At 43.6% G+C, this 22807-nt stretch overlaps 1 protein-coding gene across 3 annotated transcripts in view; it reads right to left on the minus strand.

The window, feature by feature from the left end:
- The window catches only part of MAST1 (microtubule associated serine/threonine kinase 1), a 57566-nt gene extending 39535 nt beyond the window's left edge, over positions 1 to 18031 (minus strand). For all 3 annotated transcript variants that reach the window (XM_069947599.1, XM_069947591.1, XM_069947583.1), the window contains exon 1: positions 17951 to 18031. In XM_069947599.1, coding sequence (XP_069803700.1) covers positions 17951 to 17989 — 39 coding nt within the window. In that variant the 5' untranslated portion in view covers positions 17990 to 18031. The remainder of the gene's footprint in view (positions 1 to 17950) is intronic.
- Between the last annotated feature and the right edge of the window lie 4776 nt (positions 18032 to 22807).

Here is a 22807-nt window from a genome sequence, read left to right on the forward strand (position 1 = left end):
AGAGGAACAGACCTGACAATCAGACATGGAGATGAGCCGGCACATCACAGACGATCAGTCACAATACAGACACCTACTTTGGCTGCTTCCCGGTAAACTGAGCCGATTCGAGAAAACAGAAGTAAACAGAGATTGGCAGCAAATGATGAGTATAATGGCCAAAAACCAGGAAGAATACCCGATGTGTGTGGACAGAGCGCTCCAGAGGACGGCAGCCATTCATTGTGACTAGATGGATGGCTAACAGCTAGTATGGGGGGGGGGGGGGGGGGGCTCTAGCCTCATAGGTTGGGGAAAGAAGCTTGTAGTGTGTGAATGAAATATGTATACAGCTCCTGTGCAAATCTATGTGTCCCAATGCATACATTTTGCAAATCTATGTAAGACCGATCCTGTAGTCATGTACTTTATGTAGGTGATCAAGAACATCTGACTACACATTGCTTGTTTGTAGTCTGTAACCATGGAGACTGTAACCATGGAGACTCTATCTATGAGCTGTAAATGCAAAATGGTAAATGTGGTGGTCCCGACATTTGGACCCCCAGCTATCATATAGTTATCCTGTGAACTGTACACAGCTGCACGTGAAGAGGTCAGGGTCCAGCCCCTGTGCCAGCTTCTGTACCTCATCTTATACCCACTACAATGTACTCATTGGGGCCAGAGATGCTACCTCCTGCCAGTGGCACAGCAGAGTCATAGTGTAGTTCTAGTTTCGATAATGTGTACAGATTTCTATGACTAGAAAGAAGAACGTGACATGAGGTTGTTTGTGGTAAATGAGCTCTGTGGTGACATGGGAGCAATAATCCTCCTGATCAATACCTGTCATCCCTCCAGCCGCCAGCTGATGCTGTCTCCTCCATCTCCATGGGGCTGATTTACTAACGTCCGTGTCAGAAAAGTATTGGTTTTGCGTCCACTTTCCCTGCCGGTTTACTGTTCAGTCTTATTTACTAATGGTGGGTGACACAAAAATGCCAGAAACCTGACACACCCGTCATTGTGTGCTTTAAAAACCTGAAAGTGGGAATGTCACCGGGGGGGGGGGGGATCCTTTATAAAATCCCCACGACTGTTATATTTATTAGGTACATTTTTGGCGGGAAGGTCAGTTCTGTGTCATGTGACAAACCTGCTAGAGATACTAAGGGCACTGGGACACATCCATAAATCTGTCTGTTTGGGAACCTTAAATCCTGAGGTGAAGGGTTCTTACACCAGATAACCTCAGTATATGAGCCCCAATGTGTCAGTGGTGGATCCCCCTCCCTGAGACAGAGCGTGACTGTGAAGAGCGCAGCACTTCTTATACCTCACTACTATACCTACTCATACCTCACTACTATACTTACTCATACCTCACTAATACACCTACTCATACCTCACTAATACACCTACTCATACCTCACTATTACACCTGCTCATACCTCACTATTACATCTACTCATACCTCACTATTACACCTACTCATACCTCACTATTACATCTACTCATACCTCACTACTATACCTACTCATACCTCACTATTATACCTACTCATACCTCACTATTACACCTACTCATACCTCACTATTACACCTACTTATACCTCACTATTACACCTGCTCATACCTCACTACTATACCTACTCATACCTCACTATTACACCTGCTCATACCTCACTACTATACCTACTCATACCTCACTACTATACCTACTCATACCTCACTATTACACCTACTCATACCTCACTACTATACCTACTCATACCTCACTACTATACCTACTCATACCTCACTACTATACCTACTCATACCTCACTATTACACCTACTCATACCTCACTATTACACCTGCTCATACCTCACTACTATACCTACTCATACCTCACTACTATACCTACTCATACCTCACTATTACACCTACTCATACCTCACTATTACACCTACTCATACCTCACTATTACATCTATTCATACCTCACTATTACATCTACTCATACCTCACTATTACATCTACTCATACCTCACTATTACACCTACTCATACCTCACAATTACATCTACTCATACCTCACTATTACACCTACTCATACCTCACTATTACACCTACTCATACCTCACTATTACATCTACTCATACCTCACTATTACACCTGCTCATACCTCACTATTACACCTGCTCATACCTCACTATTACATCTACTCATACCTCACTACTATACCTACTGATAACTTACTATTACACCTACTCATACTTCACTATTACACCTGCTCATACCTCACTACTATACCTACTGATAACTTACTATTACATCTACTCATACCTCGCTATTACACCTAATCATTGCTCACTCCTATCCCTACTCACATCTCACTCTTACACCTGCTCAGACCTCACTGTTCACAGAATTAAAAAATAAGTGTAAATAACAGCTGTTGTTGCAAAATAATGGATGTTATTAAAGAACTTGAACTTTCACTAATTTTTACATTATGTGAACACAGCCTTATGGTACTTGTACACCAAACAATTTCTTTCTTCATTTGACCAATTACCTGCTGTTCCGGGTAATTGGTTTTTTTTTTATTGCAGAAATCAGTAGTATAAGCGATTTTAAGAAACTCTGTAATAGGTTTCATCAGCCAAAAAAGCCTCCTTCTGTACTCAAGAAGCAATCTCCCAGCCTCCCCCCCTGACTTCTTATCTGTGCATTATCAGGCAAACACGTCTTCATTACAGAGAAGCCAGTGAAGACAGGCTCTGCTCTCTCCATTGTAAGCCTATGAAGGGGGGAGGGGCTGAGGGAGAAGAGGGAGCAGGAAGAGGTGACATGAAGGTCATCTGTTTGTAGACTCTCTGGGCACCTAAAACGCAAAATTCAGGGGTCAGAAAGGTCAGTGCTTATCTATGAACTTACTGAGAGAAGATTGCAGGGTGTTGTGCTGTGCAGGACTGCTCCGTGCTCAGTCACTCCTAACAGCCCCTCCCCTCTCCATAGACACATAATGGAGACAGAAATCCTGCTGCTTCTGCAGTGAGGGGGGAGGCTGGGAGATTGCTTTTTCAGTCCAGAAGGAAACTCTTTTAGTACATAAAACCTATTACAGAGTTTCTTAAAATCACTTGTACTATAGATATTTAATGTTTTCAGAAAAATGACCCTGAAATGACATTTACGCTTTAAATGCAAACCACTTCTGTATTGGAGTGGTGCTGTCTCTGGAAGAAAGTGGCGATGTTTTTGTAGCGCTAGATAACCCCTTTAAGGATCTACAGTGTACAGAATAACCAATAAATGTGATATAAAGTATATTTGCAAGTTATCATGAAAAATATGGCACTTCCTGTGTTCTGACTCTTATTTTTCAGAGTGTAAACACAGGAAGTCCTGTGTTTCCCAGGTTAACTGCACTCACAGAGAAGGCAGTCACGCGATTGATGGACACATTGAGGGAGATTTATGAATGGGTGTAAATATACACCTGGTGTAAACTGTCCACAGCAACCAATCACAGCTCAGCTTTCACCTCTGATAAAATATAAGAGGAGCTGTGATTGGTTGCTATGGACAGTTTACACCAGGTGTATGATTACACCCTTTCATAAATCTCCACCATTGAGCTGTAAGTCTTTGTACTGGCCAGGACTTTATGCGTTTAGTCTCTTTTTTCAACCAGCACAAAACTAAAAAGCTTTAGGAGACTGGACCTGGATACAGTAAGTATAGCTGTGATATAGCAGCCTTCAGGTGACTGGACCTGGATACAGTAAGTATAGCTGTTATATAGCTGCCTTCAGAAGACTGGACCTGGATACAGTAAGTATAGCTGTGATATAGCTGCCTTCAGGAGACTAGACCTGGATACAGTAAGTATAGCTGTTATACAGCTGCCTTCAGGAGACTGGACCTGGATACAAGTAACTATAGCTGTTATATAGCTGCCTTCAGGTGAATGGACCTGGATACAGTACGTATAGCTGTTATATAGCTGCCTTAAGGAGACTGGACCTGGATACAGTAAGTATAGCTGTTATAAAGCAGCCTTCAGGAGACTGGACCTGGATACAGGTAAGTATAGCTGTTTTATAGCTGCCTTAAGGAGACTGGACCTGAATACAGGTAAGTATTGCTGTTATAAAGCTGCCATCAGGAGACTGGACCTGGATACAGGTAAGTATAGCTGTTTTATAGCTGCCTTAAGGAGACTGGACCTGGATACAGGTAAGTATTGCTGTTATAAAGCTGCCATCAGGAGACTGGACCTGGATACAGGTAAGTATACCTGTTATATAGCTGCCGTTAGGAGACTGAACCTGCATACTATAGGTATAGCTGTTATATAGCAGCCTTCAGGAGACTGGACCTGGATACAGTAATATAGCTGGTATATAGCTGTAAATGTAAATTGCAAACTTGCTTTGTATCACATCTACTGTTGATTTAGATTTTAAAAATGATAATGATACACTTTAAAGATCAGTGAGTTGGCTAATATTGGGTAAACCAGCCATGTTCAACTCACTGCAGATGATCTGAATTACTCATAGACTGGTACAACATAGCTCCTGGATAAAGTAATCATGTTTTTGTAATTTAATAAACCCCTTATCATAACCTTAACCTTGGCATGTCACACTACCCTAGTAGCTTTATTGTACTACCAATCAATACCTGATCGTTAGGTGCCGCCAAATGGCACCCCTGCTGATACAGCCAATATGTATATAGCCAGAAACCTCAGCTCTGTATGATGCATAGTGGTTACTACGCCTCAGCTCCCATTCACTTCAGAAGGAGCTGCATATATATATATATATATATATATATATATATATATATATATATAAACTCTAGACAGGGCGATTTATTATTCTTGGTAAATGAATAGGACACACGGATCAGCGTATTATCCACTATCTACATTATGCACTTGAGTTATTTTCCAGCTGCTCCCATCAGGCCTTTCAATATGTAAATGTAAGATGCCTCAGGTATCGGCGCACAGAATAAATGTGTTGATAAAGCATTATCAGGCCTGAGCGACAGCTACACCCGTAAGGTAGACAACTCCTCGTGATCCAGGAAGCCAAGACCAGTGCAGCGGTGAGCAGCTACCTATCCTATATCATTATCCAGATTCATTGTATATGGACGGCCTACTATGGTGGGGAGAAGCCTGCTGCATATTCATGGGAGCGTGCTGAGACACCGGAGCGAGCCGGCTGCCTCCTCATGGTCTCACGGGAAATGTCATCTTTATAGCTCCTGGCAAAGCAAGTCTATGGTGGCTCGCTGCCTGGTTTACATCACGTGAGGATGTTTCACATTAATAATTCATTATTTAGCATATTTTGGTTGGAGGGGGTGTGCGAACTAGAATCTGGCACTGCATTCTCACCACGTTTCAGACGGCTGTGCTGTCCATGGTGAGGTCACCCCTATGTGCTAGGGATGGCTAGGTCCCAACACCTGAGGACACATGTAAGGTTAAAGGGGTCCTGTGGTTATGAGTGGAATTCATTTGAATGGGAACCATGTAATACTTGATTTTACCTGGGGTGGCGCTGCAGGGCAACCTAACACTTAACGCCACATTTTCATGATCGCTGCAGGTCCAAGCAGGAGGATCACCCTCAAAGGGGGGGGGTACTCTCATAAAAGGTGCACCAATATACATTCAGGATATAAAGGTATGGAAGATCTGTGAAAAATAATTGCAACCCCCTCCTAATGGATAAAATGGATCACTGCACTAACTATATGTATAGGCGGAATTCCTAAAGATGTGCGGCATAAGGGTATGAGCACACTATGGAATCCTGGCGGCGGCTGTGTGCATCTCTGCTGCTCCCATGCTTCATTGTATGGTTGGTCAGATTCCGCCGTCAGCCCGAAAAATGAGCAGGTTCATTCTTCAGGTAGCCGGCGGAATCTGGCAAACCATAGAATGAAGCCTATGGGACTAGTGGAGATGAGCGCATCCGTCAGCAGGGGAGAGCTGCGGAGCAGTGGGTGATTCGCCGGGATTGTGTACTACTTGTCTTCCTGCTTCTTCCACTTCCCTGTCCTATCTCTCCCCACTATAACACTAAACGATTATTGGCCCTGCTTGGCCAATACCGACCTCTCAGGCTGATAATAATTTAGTGTAATAGTTTAGTGCAGCGACGGTCTGCTGTGCGGCGCTCCATGCAATAGGAGCGGCTGTGGCGGCAGACCGCCGCTGACTTTAATGGACCGCCTGACTGATCTAAGGATGATTCGGGTAGCCCCTTCTGCTGCTCCCCGCTTGTTGTCTGTGTGTGTAATAGCAATAGGAACGAGGGGGAAGCAAGCACTGAGCTGACAGGTTGGCACTCGCTTCCCCCAGATTATTGGGCTGTGTAATCCAGCTTTATCAGGCTCTCTCATCTTATTTACCTGTCCTGTTACTTCCCATCCTGTCCTGCTCCTCTTTCTATCCTCCACTGCTTCTCCTCCTACTCTGCTTCTCCTCCCATGCTGTTCTACTCCTCTTCCTACCCTGCTTCTCCTCTCACGCTGTGCTGCTACTCCTCTTCCTACCCTGCCCTGAGCCTCTTCCTTCGCTGCTTTTCCTCCCATCCCTCTACCCTGTTCCTCTTCGTATCCTGCTCCTTTTTCCATGCTGTTCTGCTCCTCTTCCTGCCCTGCCCTACTTCTCTTCCCATCCTGTTTTGCTCCTCTTTCTACTGTCCTGCTCCTTCTCCCATGCTGTTTTGTCCCTCTTCCTACCCTGCCCTGCTCCTCATCCCATGCTGTTCTGTCCCTCTTCCTGCCCTGCCCTACTTCTCTTCCCATCCTGTTTTGCGCCTCTTCCTACCCTGCCCTACTTCTCTTCCCATCCTGTTTTGCTCCTCTTCCTACCCTGCCCTACTTCTCTTCCCATCCTGTTTTGCTCCTTTTCCTACCCTGCCCTGCTTCTCTTCCCATCCTGTTTTGCTCCTCTTCCTACCCTGCCCTGCTTCTCTTTCCATCCTGTTCTGCTCCTCTTCCTACCCTGCCCTGCTTCTCTTCCCATTCTGTTCTGCTCCTCTTCCTACCCTGCCCTGCTCCTCCTCCCATGCTGTTCTGCTCCTTTTCCTATTCTGCTCTGCTTCTCGTCCCATGCTTCTCTGCCCCTCTTCCTACTCTGTTCTGCTTTTTCTCCTATGCTGTTCTGCTCCTCCTTCTTGTCCTGCATCTTTTCCCTTCCTGTGTGCTCTACTTCACTCCCAGTCCTGATTTTGCTTCCTGTCTACTCCTCTATCTTCCATACTTAGAGTATATTCACATCTCGTTTTTAGGCGCACGTCAGGCTACACGGCAGAAATCAGTGAAAAAAGGATGCTGCCTTGCAGCCCGACGTGCGGCCGACGGCCACATGACGGCCACATTGACTTTAATGAGCAGGACGGAGTCATTATGTGACTGTGTTCTGCTCATTTGTGGGACGTACACGGCTTTTGTGCAGGACTCAAAAGCGTGGTCTACGTGGACTACGCTTTTGAGTCCTGCACAAAAGCAGTGTACGTCCCGCAAATGAGCAGAACACAGTCACATAATCTGTCCTGCTCATTAAAATCAATGTGGCCGTCGGCCGCACGTCGGGCTGTATGGCAGCATCCTTTTTTCACTGATTTCTGCAGAGTAGCCCGACGTGCAGCGAAAAACGAGATATGAACATACCCTTACTTGGCCCACTTTTCTTCCCTCCCTATACCACTTCCCTTTTTCCTTGTCCTGCCTCTCCTTCCCTCATGTCTTGCTCATCTACCCTCCTTGTCCTGCTTGTAGTTGTTACCTGTCCCATTTCTCTTCCCTTCCTACTCTGCTATTTCCTGCCTGCCCGGTTTCTCTTCCCTTCCAGGCTTGCTTATTTTCTATTCCTGTCTTGCTCCTCTCCCTTCCAATTTGTTTCCATTCCTCTCCTGTTCTCCTTGTCTGGCCCACATTTCTTTCATTCCTCCTATCTTGTTTGTCTTCAGTACCTGCCTTGAATCTTGAAGCTTTTCTTCCATCTCTCTACTCCTCTTCTCTTTCTGTCCTGCCATTCCTCCCTAGCCATCCTGCTTTTCTTCCATTCCTCTACTCCTCCTCTTCTCTTTCTGTCCTGCCATTCCTCCCTGGATATCCTGCTCCTCTTCCCTCCCTGTCCTGTTTTACATCCCTGGATATCCTGCTTCTCTCTCTGTCCTGCCTTTCCTGTCTAGCTATCCTGCTTTTCTGCCATCCTTCTACTCCTTCTCTTCCCTCTCTGCCCTTCTTTCCTTCCCTGGATATCCTGCTCCTCTTCCCTCCCTGTCCTGTTTTACATCTCTGGATATCCTGCTTCTCTCTCTGACCTGCTTTTCTGCCATCCTACTACTCCTTCTCTTCCCTCTTTATCCTGCTTTTCTGCCATCCTTCTACTCCTTCTCTTCTCTCTGTCCTTCTTTTCTGCCATCCTACTACTCCCTCTCTTCCCTCTGTCCTTCTTTTCTGCCATCCTTCTACTGCTTCTCTTCCCTCTGTCCTTTTCTGCCGTCCTTCTACTCCTCTTCTTTCTCTGTCCGTCCTTCTTTTCTGCCATCCTTCTACTCCTTCTCTTCCCTCTCTATTCTTCTTTTCTGTCGTCCTTCTGCTCCTTTTCTTTTCTCTCTGTCCTTCTTTTCTGCCATCCTTCTACTCCTTCTCTTCCCTCTCTATTCTTCTTTTCTGCAGTCCTTCCACTCCTTCTCTTCTCTCTCAGTCCTTCTTTTCTGCCATCCTTCTACTCCTTCTCTTCTCTCTCTGTTCTTCTATTCTGCCATCCTTCTACTCCTTCTCTTCCCTCTCTATTCTTCTTTTCTGCCGTCCTTCTACTCCTTCTCTTCTCTCTCTGTCCTTCTTTTCTGCCATCCTTCTACTCCTTCTCTTCCCTCTCTGTTCTTCTTTTCTGTCGTCCTTCTGCTCCTTCTCTTCTCTCTCTGTCCTTCTTTTCTGCCACCCTTCTACTCCTTCTCTTTTCTCTCTGTCCTTCTTTTCTGCCATCCTTCTACTCCTCCTCTTCCCTCTCTATTCTTCTTTTCTGCCGTCCTTCTACTCCTTCTCTTCTCTCTCAGTTCTTCTTTTCTGCCATCCTTCTACTCTTTCTCTTCTCTCTCTGTCCTGCTTTCCCTCCCTAGCTACCCTTCTCCTCCCTCCCTCTCCATCCATCCAAGCCTCTCTTATAACTCCATTTCCAGCGGCGATGTAATAGTAATGAGCAGCACATCAGGATGTCCCATACATGTTTACTAAAGAAACTTTTCCCTCTACGTCTTCCAGTAATTTGCTGCATCCTCCTCCCCCAATTATCGGTCTGATTCGATGAGGATGAAAGGAAAAACACCAGACTCCCTTGGGCCAGAGAATCACCGAGTATTCTAGTACCAGTAACAAAATAGCTTGAGGGGAACATAGACAGCTCCTTGAAGAGGGGTACGCGAGAGATCCTGGTGTCTAGTGATTTATGTAGGCAAGGCTGGGGCATCAACTGTGTTGGGTGATGGGATGTGTGATGCCCTTCTATAATACATGTTGGCGGGATGCAATGGTCTCAGGCTGACCGTACAAGTTATATGTTATATGTTGGGACTTGGCAAGGTTACATATAGAAATAATAAGTCACAGGAGATCACTGATGGATCCCACATGTAACACCATGCTTAGAGCTCTATAAATCATCAACATAGCCTCAAGCAAATGCATCTTCTATCCCACCCAACCTATACCTAAGTAGGACATGTAGCAGTAACACATGGCTCAGCTTTATACACTTAAAGGGGCTGTCTGGTTTACAAAACCCTTTGTGATACCTTTTTTCTGGAGGGCCCTATTAGTTAAAACGATTTTGTTTTCACCGATTAATGATAAGCAATTGCAAAACGAGCGCTTTTGGGAAGGAACTGAAATCGCTCAACAGAACAATAGTCGTTAGTTACGATCATTTGTATACTTGTAGTATAAGAGCGATCGTAATACTGAACGCACAATGTGTACATACACCAAATGATTAGCGAACGATTAACAATGATTTTATGGTCAGCTTAAAAGATGCGATCAGCAAAACACAACGATTTTTCCATCGTTGCCTGCACTCACATGGAAATATTATAGTTTAAATTTGATATAACGATAACGATTTTTCGAACGATAATCGTCCTGTGTAGTGGGGCCCTTAGTAATTGTGAGTTAATAGAGGGTGTTCCCTGTCCCAGATCCTCAGCTGAAGTGAAGAGCAGTTACACAGAGTGTCTCCCCCTGTGGAGGACCTATCCTGTCCTGCATTACATAAAAACAGAACGTTGGTTTTGAATAGGCACATTGTAATTCTCTCTTTCCCCTTTGGAGGCACTGCAGCGAAACTGAACGTTTACTGCTTGGTCTCCCCATGGATAACAGATTTTGAAGTAGGCCACATTGTGATCCACTTGTAAAATAAAAGCAGAAGTCCAGCTAAATGAAAAAGGATGGACACGGGGTGGGGGGAACATGATAAAGAGCCTTTACTTAAGGCCCTATTCCACCAACAGATCTGACGACAGATTATCTGCCAAAGATTTAAAGCCAAACCCAGGAGTGGATTTGAAAAGAGGAGAAATCCAGTCTTTCCTTTATGACCTGTTTTCTGTTTATAGTCTGTTCCTGGATTTGGCTTCAAATCTTTGGCAGATAATCTGTCGTCAGATCTGTTGGTGGAATAGGGCCTTTACCTGTCCCTGACCCACCTCCCCTCCTGCTACTGATGGATGCCCCACTCAGCCAGTCAGTGACTGGGGTGGGACATTGCTGCAGTCACGGACCAGCTGAGCGGGCTATCTCCCACTCTTTCCTGTCGTGCCATCACATAGTAAAACATCGAGAGATGACATCCAGCAGGGTACGGGAGCTCAGTGATGCACCACTGCAAAGGCATGGGAACTGGTAAGTAAAGGTTGTTTATTATGATCACCCCACCCCCCTGCCAGCCCTGTAGTTTAGAATTTTACTGGACTTCTCCTTTAAGGACTTTCCACAGTGAAGAACCCCTTTAAACAGCTCTTAAAGGGGTTATCAAAAACTGGACAAAACATAGCTACTTTTTTGCAAAAAGAGCACCACCCCTGTCCTCAGGTTGTGTGTGGTATTACATTTCAACGCCATTCACTTCAATGGAACTAGGCTGCAAAACCCCACACCCAAACAGAGGACAGGAGAGGTGCTGTTTCAGTAAGAAAAAAGCCATGTTTTTCTAAGGTTGGGCCAACTGTGGGTTGGATGGATTTCTTTAGTGCCATGACACCACATTATAATATCTGCAGGAAGTGGAAAGGGTGCATTGAGTAATGAACACGTAGGACTGGCCATCAACATGTGATCAGTGGGGGTCCAACAGCTGGGACCCCCAAAGATCAGCAGAATGAAGGGGATCAGCCACAGCACCTTAACAGTGAGAGCCCAGGAGCTCGGATGTCCAAGCAATGACGGCCTATTCTTATTGCCCTCCAAAAGTTATACAAATCACCAATATACACTTATTATGGGAAATGCTTATAAAGTGCTTTTTTCCCTGCACTTACTACTGCATCAAGGCGTCACTTCCTGGATAACATGGTGATGTCACTTCCTGGATAACATGGTGATGTCACTTCCTGGATAACATGGTGATGTCATTTCCTGGAAAACAAGGCGATGTCACTTCCTAGATTACATGGTGATGTCACTTCCTGGATAACATGGTGATGTCACTTCCTAGATTACATGGTGATGTCACTTCCTGGATAACATGGTGATGTCATGACCCGACTCCCAGAGCTGTGCGGGCTGTGGCTGTTGGAGAGGATGATGACAGGGGGACACAGGGCACTGATGGGACACTGAGCATTCCTCTGCCATCATCCTCTCCAGCAGCCACAGCCCACACAGCTCTGGGAGTAAGGTCATGACATCACCATGTTATCCAGTAAGTGACATCACCATGTAATCTAGGAAGTGACATCGCCTTGTTATCCAGAAAGTGACATCACCATGTTATCCAGGAAGTGACATCACCATGTTATCCAGAAAGTGACATCACCATGTTATCCAGGAAGTGACATCACCATGTTATCCAGTAAGTGACATCACCATGTAATCTAGGAAGTGACATCGCCTTGTTATCCAGAAAGTGACATCACCATGTTATCCAGGAAGTGACATCACCATGTTATCCAGAAAGTGACATCACCATGTTATCCAGGAAGTGAAGCCTTGATGCAGTAGTAAGTGCAGGGGAAAAAGCACTTTATAAGCATTTCCCATAATAAGTGTATATTGGTGATTTGTATAACTTTTGGAGGGCAATAAGAATAGGCCGTCAGTGCATGGACATCCGAGCTCCTGGGCTCTCACTGTTGAGGTGCTGTGGCTGATCCCCTTCATTCTGCTGATCTTTGGGGGTCCCAGCTGTTGGACCCCCACTGATCACATGTTGATGGCCAGTCCTACGTGTTCATTACTCAACGCACCCTTTCCACTTCCTGCAGATATTATAATGTGGTGTCATGGCACTAAAGAAATCTATCCAACCCACAGGTGGCCCAACCTGTAGGTTGGTGATATATTGGTGTATATTGGTGATTTGTATAACTTTTGGGGGCAATACAATACTTAATATAAATTTTCGCCAGATTTCTCCTTTAAGGCCGTATTACACAATATAAGAGGGAAGCGAGAATTGACCTGTCAGCTCAGTGCTCACTTCGCCCCTCATTCCCCATTCACAGCCTGTGCTAGTACATGCACAAACAGCGAGAGGGGAACAGCGGGAGGGGTTGCCTAGATGATCCTTAGATCGTGTGTGCTGCCCATTGAAGTTAGTGGTGGTCTGCTGCTCCTATTACATGAAACGATGAGCAGCAGACAGTAGCTGACATGATCTGGATTTTTCAACAATTTTTCAACGTTGTGCATGTCAGCTGATCGTGGTCTTTTAACTTGAGCTATTACACCAAACGATTAACGGCCAGAACGGCTGGTGATCAGCCAAGTACAACCAATAACCGCTTGGAGTAATAGGGCCTTTAGTATAAAATTCTGGAAAAGCCCTTTAAATTGGCACTGTCATGGGTAAGTGACAAGTGAAAGGAAGCGTAGGTGAACACACAAATGTTTTTTGGCGATGAAGTTGTCTTATGGAAGTAATCAATAAAATGTCCCTTTAAGTGACATATTCGTCACTGCTCCATCTGTATATACAAACACACGATATCCATAGACCGCGAACATGCCCAGACACTAATACACAGCAATAAATTGCCAATTCATCACTGAGAGAAAGATCTCCAGCACCAGTATATACACTGTATCCCAGCAGCGTATCCATCACTACCCATAATGCATTGCACATTCATAAATAAACATTACAGCAAGGAGTCAGCCGTGCATGAAGCAACCATAAGAGTATACAGAGAAAGACAAGGAAATGCAGAGGCCAAGATGACTCCTAGATCCCAGAATGCATTGCAAAGGACAGGCCTATATGACCCACAATGCATCTCTCCTGCATCCACATTATGATGCAATGGTTTCCTAGCAACAGCTACTAGAGAAAGTGTGTGTGATAGCCAGGCCTCTCGCCTCTCTAATCTATCAGCCAATCAGAAGGGGTGGCCAGAGTCATGTGACATTCTTCCCTGAAACCCTGGATTCCTTAATAAAGAAAGAATGGCATTTTCAGGAGACTTTCTAAGGTCCCTGATAAGTATAAAGAGATATATCGCAGTCGACCACAAAAAATTATTTATAAGCCACAATACAAATTCCAAAATGTTAACACAGATATGGTGACACCGTCTCTTTAATTAAAGGGGAGTTCCATAAGAGGGTTATATGACAAAATTAATAGATCAGTCTCTGCTGTGAATTGTGCTTGACATCAACTTCACAATACTATGTGGCAAAACCCCTTTAAGGGCTGCACAGATTTGACAACACTGTTTAACCCCTTTAAAGCTATGTTCACACTATGTAAAAATACGGCCGTTGCTGCCATCGGCAACAACAGGCGTACTTTGTATGGGTGAACAATACCTTTTGTTCTATGGGATCCTAGCCGGAGCGCAAACACATCGTATACGCTCCGGCCAGGATCCTGCACGGGGCCGCAAATAACTGACATGTCGGTTTTCTGCGGCTGCAATTCAATGAATTGCGGCCATAGGAAACCCTGTCAGTTTACACAGTGAAGCGAGTGGCTCCGGCCGCTTGCTTCACTGTGTGCTATGGGAGGTTCTGATGCGGGCGCGCGTTGATGCGCTCGCATCAGAACCCTGCGGCCGGAAAGATCATCCGGCTGGTACTTAAGTACCGGCCGGGATGATCCGGGAAGAGACCGGCCGTTCCGTGACCCGGCCAGGTCACGGAACGGCCGGTCTCTATACTTAGTGGGAACAAAGCCTAAGACTGAAGGGTCGTTTACAGAATCTGAAAAGTTTTATGGTTCTAGAACAAAAAGATGACAAAACCAATACTGTCAGGCGACTCCTCCTAACAGTATTGCAATGGTGTACACAGCTATAGGATGTGAAGGAGGATATATGGAGTAATAGGAGGGGATATAGGGGGTTATATGGAGTAATAGGAGGAGATATAGCGAGGATATATGGAGTAATAGGAGGAGATATAGGGAGGGTATATGGAGTAATAGGAGGAGATATAGGGAGGTATATGGAGTAATAGGAGGAGATATAGGGGATATATGGAGTAATAGGAGGAGATATAGGGGAGGATATATGGAGTAATAGGAGGAGATATAGGGGAGGTTATATGGAGTAATAGGAGGAGATATAGGGGAGGATATATGGAGTAATAGGAGGAGATATAGGGAGGATATATGGAGTAATAGGAGGAGATATAGGGAGGATATATGGAGTAATAGGAGGAGATATAGGGGATATATGGAGTAATAGGAGGAGATATAGGGGAGGATATATGGAGTAATAGGAGGAGATATAGGGAAGTTATATAGAGTAATAAGAGGAGATATAGGGAGATTATATGGAGTAATAAGAGGAGATATAGGGGAGGTATATGGAGTAATAGGAGGAGATATAGGGAGGATATATGAAGTAATAGGAGGAGATATAGGGAGGTTATATAAAGTAATAGGAGGAGATATAGAGGGGGATATATGGAGTAATAGGAGGAGATATAGGGGAGGATATATGGAGTAATATGAGGAGATATAGGGAGGATATATGGAGTAATAAGAGGAGATATAGGGAGGTTATATGGAGTAATAGGAGGAGATATAGGGAGGATATATGGAGTAATAGGAGGAGATATAGGGGGATATATGGAGTAATAGGAGATATAGGGAGGATATATGGAGTAATAGGAGGAGATATAGGGAGGATATATGGAGTAATAGGAGGAGATATAGGGGGGTATATGGAGTAATAGGAGGAGATATAGGGAGGATATATGGAGTAATAGGAGGAGATATAGGGAGGATATATGGAGTAATGGGAGGAGATATAGGGAGGATATATGGAGTAATAGGAGGAGATATAGGGAGGTTATATGGAGTATTAGGAGGAGATATAGGGAGGATATATGGAGTAATAGGAGGAGATATAGGGAGGTTATATGGAGTAATAGGAGGAGATATAGGGAAGATATATGGACTAATAGGAGAAGATATAGGGAGAATATATGGATTATTAGGAGGAGATATAGGGAGGGTATATGGAGTAATAGGAGATATAGGAGGTATATGGAGTAATAGGAGGAGATATAGGGAGGATATATGGAGTAATAGGAGGAGATATAGGGGGTATATGGAGTAATAGGAGGAGATATAGGGGGTATATGGAGTAATAGGAGGAGATATAGGGAGGATATATGGAGTAATAGGAGGAGATATAGGGAGGATATATAGAGTAATAGGAGGAGATATAGGGAGGATATATGGAGTAATAGGAGGAGATATAGGGGAGGATATATGGAGTAATAGGAGGAGATATAGGGAGGATATATGGAGTAATAGGAGGAGATATAGGGAGGTATATGGAGTAATAGGAGGAGATATAGGAAGGATATATGGAGTAATAGGAGGAGATATAGGGGAGGATATATGGAGTAATAGGAGGAGATATAGGGAGGATATATGAGTAATAGGAGGAGATATAGGGGGATATATGGAGTAATAGGAGGAGATATAGGGGGGATATGGAGTAATAGGAGGAGATATAGGGAGAATATATGGAGTAATAGGAGGAGATATAGGAGATTATATGGAGTAATAGGAGATATAGGAAGGTTATATGGAGTAATAGGAGGAGATATAGGGATGATATATGGAGTAATAGGAGGAGATATGGGGAGAGTATATAGAGTAGTAGGAGGAGATATAGGGAGAATATATGGAGTAATAGGAGGAGATATAGGGGGTATATGGAGTAATAGGAGGAGATATAGGGAGGTTATATGGAGTAATAGGAGAAGATATAGGGAGGATATATGGAGTAATAGGAGGAGATATAGGGAGAATATATGGAGTAATAGGAGGAGATATAGGAGATTATATGGAGTAATAGGAGATATAGGGAGGTTATATGGAGTAATAGAAGGTGATATAGGGGGGGATATATGGAGTAATAGGAGGAGATATAGGGAGGATATATGAGTAATAGGAGGAGATATAGGGAGGGTATATGGAGTAATAGGAGGAGATATAGGGAGGATATATGAGTAATAGGAGGAGATATAGGGGGATATATGGAGTAATAGGAGGAGATATAGGGAGGATATATGGAGTAATAGGAGGAGATATAGGGAGGATATATGGAGTAATAGGAGGAGATATAGGGGGGTTATATGGAGTAATAGGAGGAGATATAGGGAGGTTATATGGAGTAATAGAAGGTGATATAGGGGGGATATATGGAGTAATAGGAGGAGATATAGGGAGGATATATGGAGTAAAAGGAGGAGATATAGGGAGGATATATGGAGTAATAGGAGGAGATATAGGGGGGATATATGGAGTAATAGGAGGAGATATAGGGGATATATGGAGTAATAGGAGGAGATATAGGGAGGATATATGGAGTAATAGGAGGAGATATAGGGGAGGATATATGGAGTAATAGGAGGAGATATAGGGAGGTTATATGGAGTAATAGGAGGAGATATAGGGGGGATATATGGAGTAATAGGAGGAGATATAGGGAGGATATATGGAGTAATAGGAGGAGATATAGGGAGGATATATGGAGTAATAGGAGGAGATATAGGGAGGATATATGGAGTAATAGGAGGAGATATAGGGAGGATATATGGAGTAATAGGAGGAGATATAGGAGGATATATGGAGTAATAGGAGGAGATATAGGGGAGTATATATTGGGTTAACATTAAGAGATATAGGTGAGACTTATGTAGAAATAGGAGGAGATATAGGTTATACAGTATTATAGGGAGACATATAGGGGAGATATATGGAATAATATAATGAGAAATAGGAGAGGATATATGAAGTAATAGGAAGAGATATAGGGATGATGCATTGTATTATAAGGGGAGATATAGGAAAGGATATATTGTTTTACAGGGGGACATATATGAGAGGATATAAGGCATAACAGAGGAAGATGTAGGGGAGGTTACAAGGAGTAATAGGAGGAGATACGGGGAGAGGCTCTACTGAGTATTATAGGGATTGCAGGGAGGGGACGTGTTTATACCTATGACAGGTACATATTAAACACACATATGTGATACATGTAGGTACGGCCACGTAGAGGAGGGGGAGGGAGGGGGAGTGAGCAGGATGGAGGGAGGAGTAGGGCTATAGGGTGGCAGTGAAGATATGCCAGCACAGGGAAATGATGGAGCATTACAGTAAATCCACCAGGAGATCTGAGACTTGCTCAGCAAAGTGATGGCCAACAATACCCACAGAGCAAAAAGTCTAAGAAAGGGAAGCCAGGGGCAAGCACTGTACCTGCAGCCTCCTGCGTCTGATGATGGCAGAATCATCCATGTCATATGGAGAGTGCGGAACAGAGAGAATGAGACAGGGAGGGGGAAGATACAGGCAGGAGAGAGGGAGAGAGAGCGAGGGAGGAGAAGAGAGGGGAGGGGGAGGAGGGAAGGAGGCTGGAGCAACGCTATACTCTAATACATCAACACAAAAGATCAGCTACCTTCTATGTCACTGAGGGAGGGGAGACCCCGGCTACTAACACTGAGCAAACCTACAGGCCACATACTGGAATATAGGACAGGTAGAGAGCAGAGAGAGGAGCCGCAGGGAGCTGTCCACAGTGCTGATCCCATATCCTCAGGACTGGCTGCACCGATGTCCGTGCTGCACTGGGGAACAATACCATGTACACCGATAGCACCCAAACTGCACCCATATACACTGACAGTAACCACACTGCACCCAATAATACCATGTACACCGATAGTAACCACACTGCACCCATATACACTGACAGTAACCACACTGCACCCAATAATACCATGTACACCGATAGTAACCACACTGCACCCAATAATAATACCATATACACTGACAGTAACCACACTGCACCCAATAATAATACCATATACACTGACAGTAACACACTGCACCCAATAATACCATATACACCGATAGTAACCACACTGCACCCAATAATACCATATACACTGATAGTAACCACACTGCACCCAATAATAATACCATATATACTGATAGTAACCACACTGCACCCAATAATACCATATACACTGATAGTAACCACACTGCACCCAATAATACCATATACACTGATAGTAACCACACTGCACCCAATAATACCATATACACTGATAGTAACCACACTGCACCCAATAATACCATGTACACCGATAGTAACCACACTGCACCCATATACACTGACAGTAACCACACTGCACCCAATAATACCATGTACACCGATAGTAACCAGACTGCACCCAATAATAATACCATATACACTGACAGTAACCATACTGCACCCAATAATACCATGTACACCGATAGTAACCACACTGCACCCAATAATACCATGTACACCGATAGTAACCACACTGCACCCATATACACTGACAGTAACCACACTGCACCAAATAATACCATGTACACCGATAGTAACCACACTGCACCCAATAATAACATGTACACCGATAGTAACCACACTGCACCCAATAATAACATGTACACCGATAGTAACCACACTGCACCCACATACACCGATAGTAACCACACTGCACCCAATAATAATACCATGTACACCGATAGTAACCACACTGCACCCAATAATAATACCATGTACACCGATAGTAACCACACTGCACCCAATAATAATACCATATACACTGATAGTAACCACACTGCACCCAATAATAATACCATATACACTGATAGTAACCACACTGCACCCAATAATACCATATACACTGATAGTAACCACACTGCACACAATAATACCATATACACTGATAGTAACCACACTGCACACAATAATACCATATACACTGATAGTAACCACACTGCACCCAATAATACCATATACACTGATAGTAACCACACTGCACCCAATAATAATAATACCATATACACTGATAGTAACCACACTGCACCCAATAATACCATATACACTGATAGTAACCACACTGCACCCAATAATACCATATACACTGATAGTAACCACACTGCACCCAATAATACCATGTACACTGATAGTAACCACACTGCACCCAATAATAATACCATATACACTGATAGTAACCACACTGCACCCAATAATACCATATACACTGATAGTAACCACACCTCACCCAATAATACCATATACACTGATAGTAACCACACTGCACCCAATAATACCATGTACACTGATAGTAACCACACTGCACCCAATAATACCATATACACTGATAGTAACCACACTGCACCCAATAATACCATGTACACCGATAGTAACCACACTGCACCCATATACACTGACAGTAACCACACTGCACCCAATAATACCATGTACACTGACAGTAACCACACTGCACCCAACAATACCATGTACACCGATAGTAACCACACTGCACCCACATACACTGATAGTAACCACACTGCACCCAATAATAATACCATATACACTGACAGTAACCACACTATACCCAATAATACCATGTACACCGATAGTAACCACACTGCACCCACATACACCGATAGTAACCACACTGCACCCAATAATATCATATACACTGATAGTAACCACACTGCACCCAATAATAATACCATATACACTGATAGTAACCACACTGCCCCCAATAATACCATATACACTGATAGTAACCACACTGCACCCATATACACTGACAGTAACCACACTGCACCCAATAATACCATGTACACCGATAGTAACCACACTGCACCCAATAATAACATGTACACCGATAGTAACCACACTGCACCCACATACACCGATAGTAACCACACTGCACCCAATAATAATACCATGTACACCGATAGTAACCACACTGCACCCAATAATAATACCATGTACACCGATAGTAACCACACTGCACCCAATAATAATACCATATACACTGATAGTAACCACACTGCACCCAATAATAATACCATATACACTGATAGTAACCACACTGCACCCAATAATACCATATACACTGATAGTAACCACACTGCACACAATAATACCATATACACTGATAGTAACCACACTGCACACAATAATACCATATACACTGATAGTAACCACACTGCACCCAATAATACCATATACACTGATAGTAACCACACTGCACCCAATAATAATAATACCATATACACTGATAGTAACCACACTGCACCCAATAATACCATATACACTGATAGTAACCACACTGCACCCAATAATACCATATACACTGATAGTAACCACACTGCACCCAATAATACCATGTACACTGATAGTAACTACACTGCACCCAATAATAATACCATATACACTGATAGTAACCACACTGCACCCAATAATACCATATACACTGATAGTAACCACACCTCACCCAATAATACCATATACACTGATAGTAACCACACTGCACCCATATACACTGACAGTAACCACACTGCACCCAATAATACCATGTACACTGATAGTAACCACACTGCACCCAATAATACCATATACACTGATAGTAACCACACTGCACCCAATAATACCATGTACACCGATAGTAACCACACTGCACCCATATACACTGACAGTAACCACACTGCACCCAATAATACCATGTACACTGACAGTAACCACACTGCACCCAATAATACCATGTACACCGATAGTAACCACACTGCACCCACATACACTGATAGTAACCACACTGCACCCAATAATAATACCATATACACTGACAGTAACCACACTGCACCCAATAATACCATGTACACTGATAGTAACCACACTGCACCCACATACACCGATAGTAACCACACTGCACCCAATAATATCATATACACTGATAGTAACCACACTGCACCCAATAATAATACCATATACACTGATAGTAACCACACTGCCCCCAATAATACCATATACACTGATAGTAACCACACTGCACCCATATACACTGACAGTAACCACACTGCACCCAATAATACCATGTACACTGATAGTAACCACACTGCACCCAATAATACCATATATACTGACAGTAACCACACTGCACCCAATAATACCATGTACACCGATAGTAACCACACTGCACCCATATACACTGACAGTAACCACACTGCACCCAATAATACCATGTACACTGACAGTAACCACACTGCACCCAACAATACCATGTACACCGATAGTAACCACACTGCACCCACATACACTGATAGTAACCACACTGCACCCAATAATAATACCATATACACTGACAGTAACCACACTATACCCAATAATACCATGTACACCAATAGTAACCACACTGCACCCACATACACCGATAGTAACCACACTGCACCCAATAATATCATATACACTGATAGTAACCACACTGCACCCAATAATAATACCATATACACTGATAGTAACCACACTGCCCCCAATAATACCATATACACTGATAGTAACCACACTGCACCCATATACACTGACAGTAACCACACTGCACCCAATAATACCATGTACACTGATAGTAACCACACTGCACCCAATAATACCATGTACACCGATAGTAACCACACTGCACCCAATAATACCATATACACTGATAGTAACCACACTGCACCCATATACACTGACAGTAACCACACTGCACCCAATAATACCATATATACTGACAGTAACCACACTGCACCCAATAATACCATGTACACCGATAGTAACCACACTGCACCCATATACACTGATAGTAACCACACTGCACCCAATAATACCATGTACACCGATAGTAACCACACTGCACCCACATACACCGATAGTAACCACACTGCACCCAATAATACCATATAATCTGATAGTAACCACACTGCACCCAATAATAATACCATATACACTGATAGTAACCACACTGCACCCAATAATACCATGTACACTGATAGTAACCACACTGCACCCAATAATACCATATATACTGACAGTAACCACACTGCACCCAATAATACCATGTACACCGATAGTAACCACACTGCACCCATATACACTGACAGTAACCACACTGCACCCAATAATACCATGTACACTGATAGTAACCACACTGCACCCAATAATACCATATATACTGACAGTAACCACACTGCACCCAATAATACCATGTACACCGATAGTAACCACACTGCACCCATATACACTGA

This window comes from Dendropsophus ebraccatus, chromosome 1 (genome assembly GCF_027789765.1).
Source record: "Dendropsophus ebraccatus isolate aDenEbr1 chromosome 1, aDenEbr1.pat, whole genome shotgun sequence".
In the NCBI taxonomy this organism is placed as follows: domain Eukaryota; kingdom Metazoa; phylum Chordata; class Amphibia; order Anura; family Hylidae; genus Dendropsophus; species Dendropsophus ebraccatus.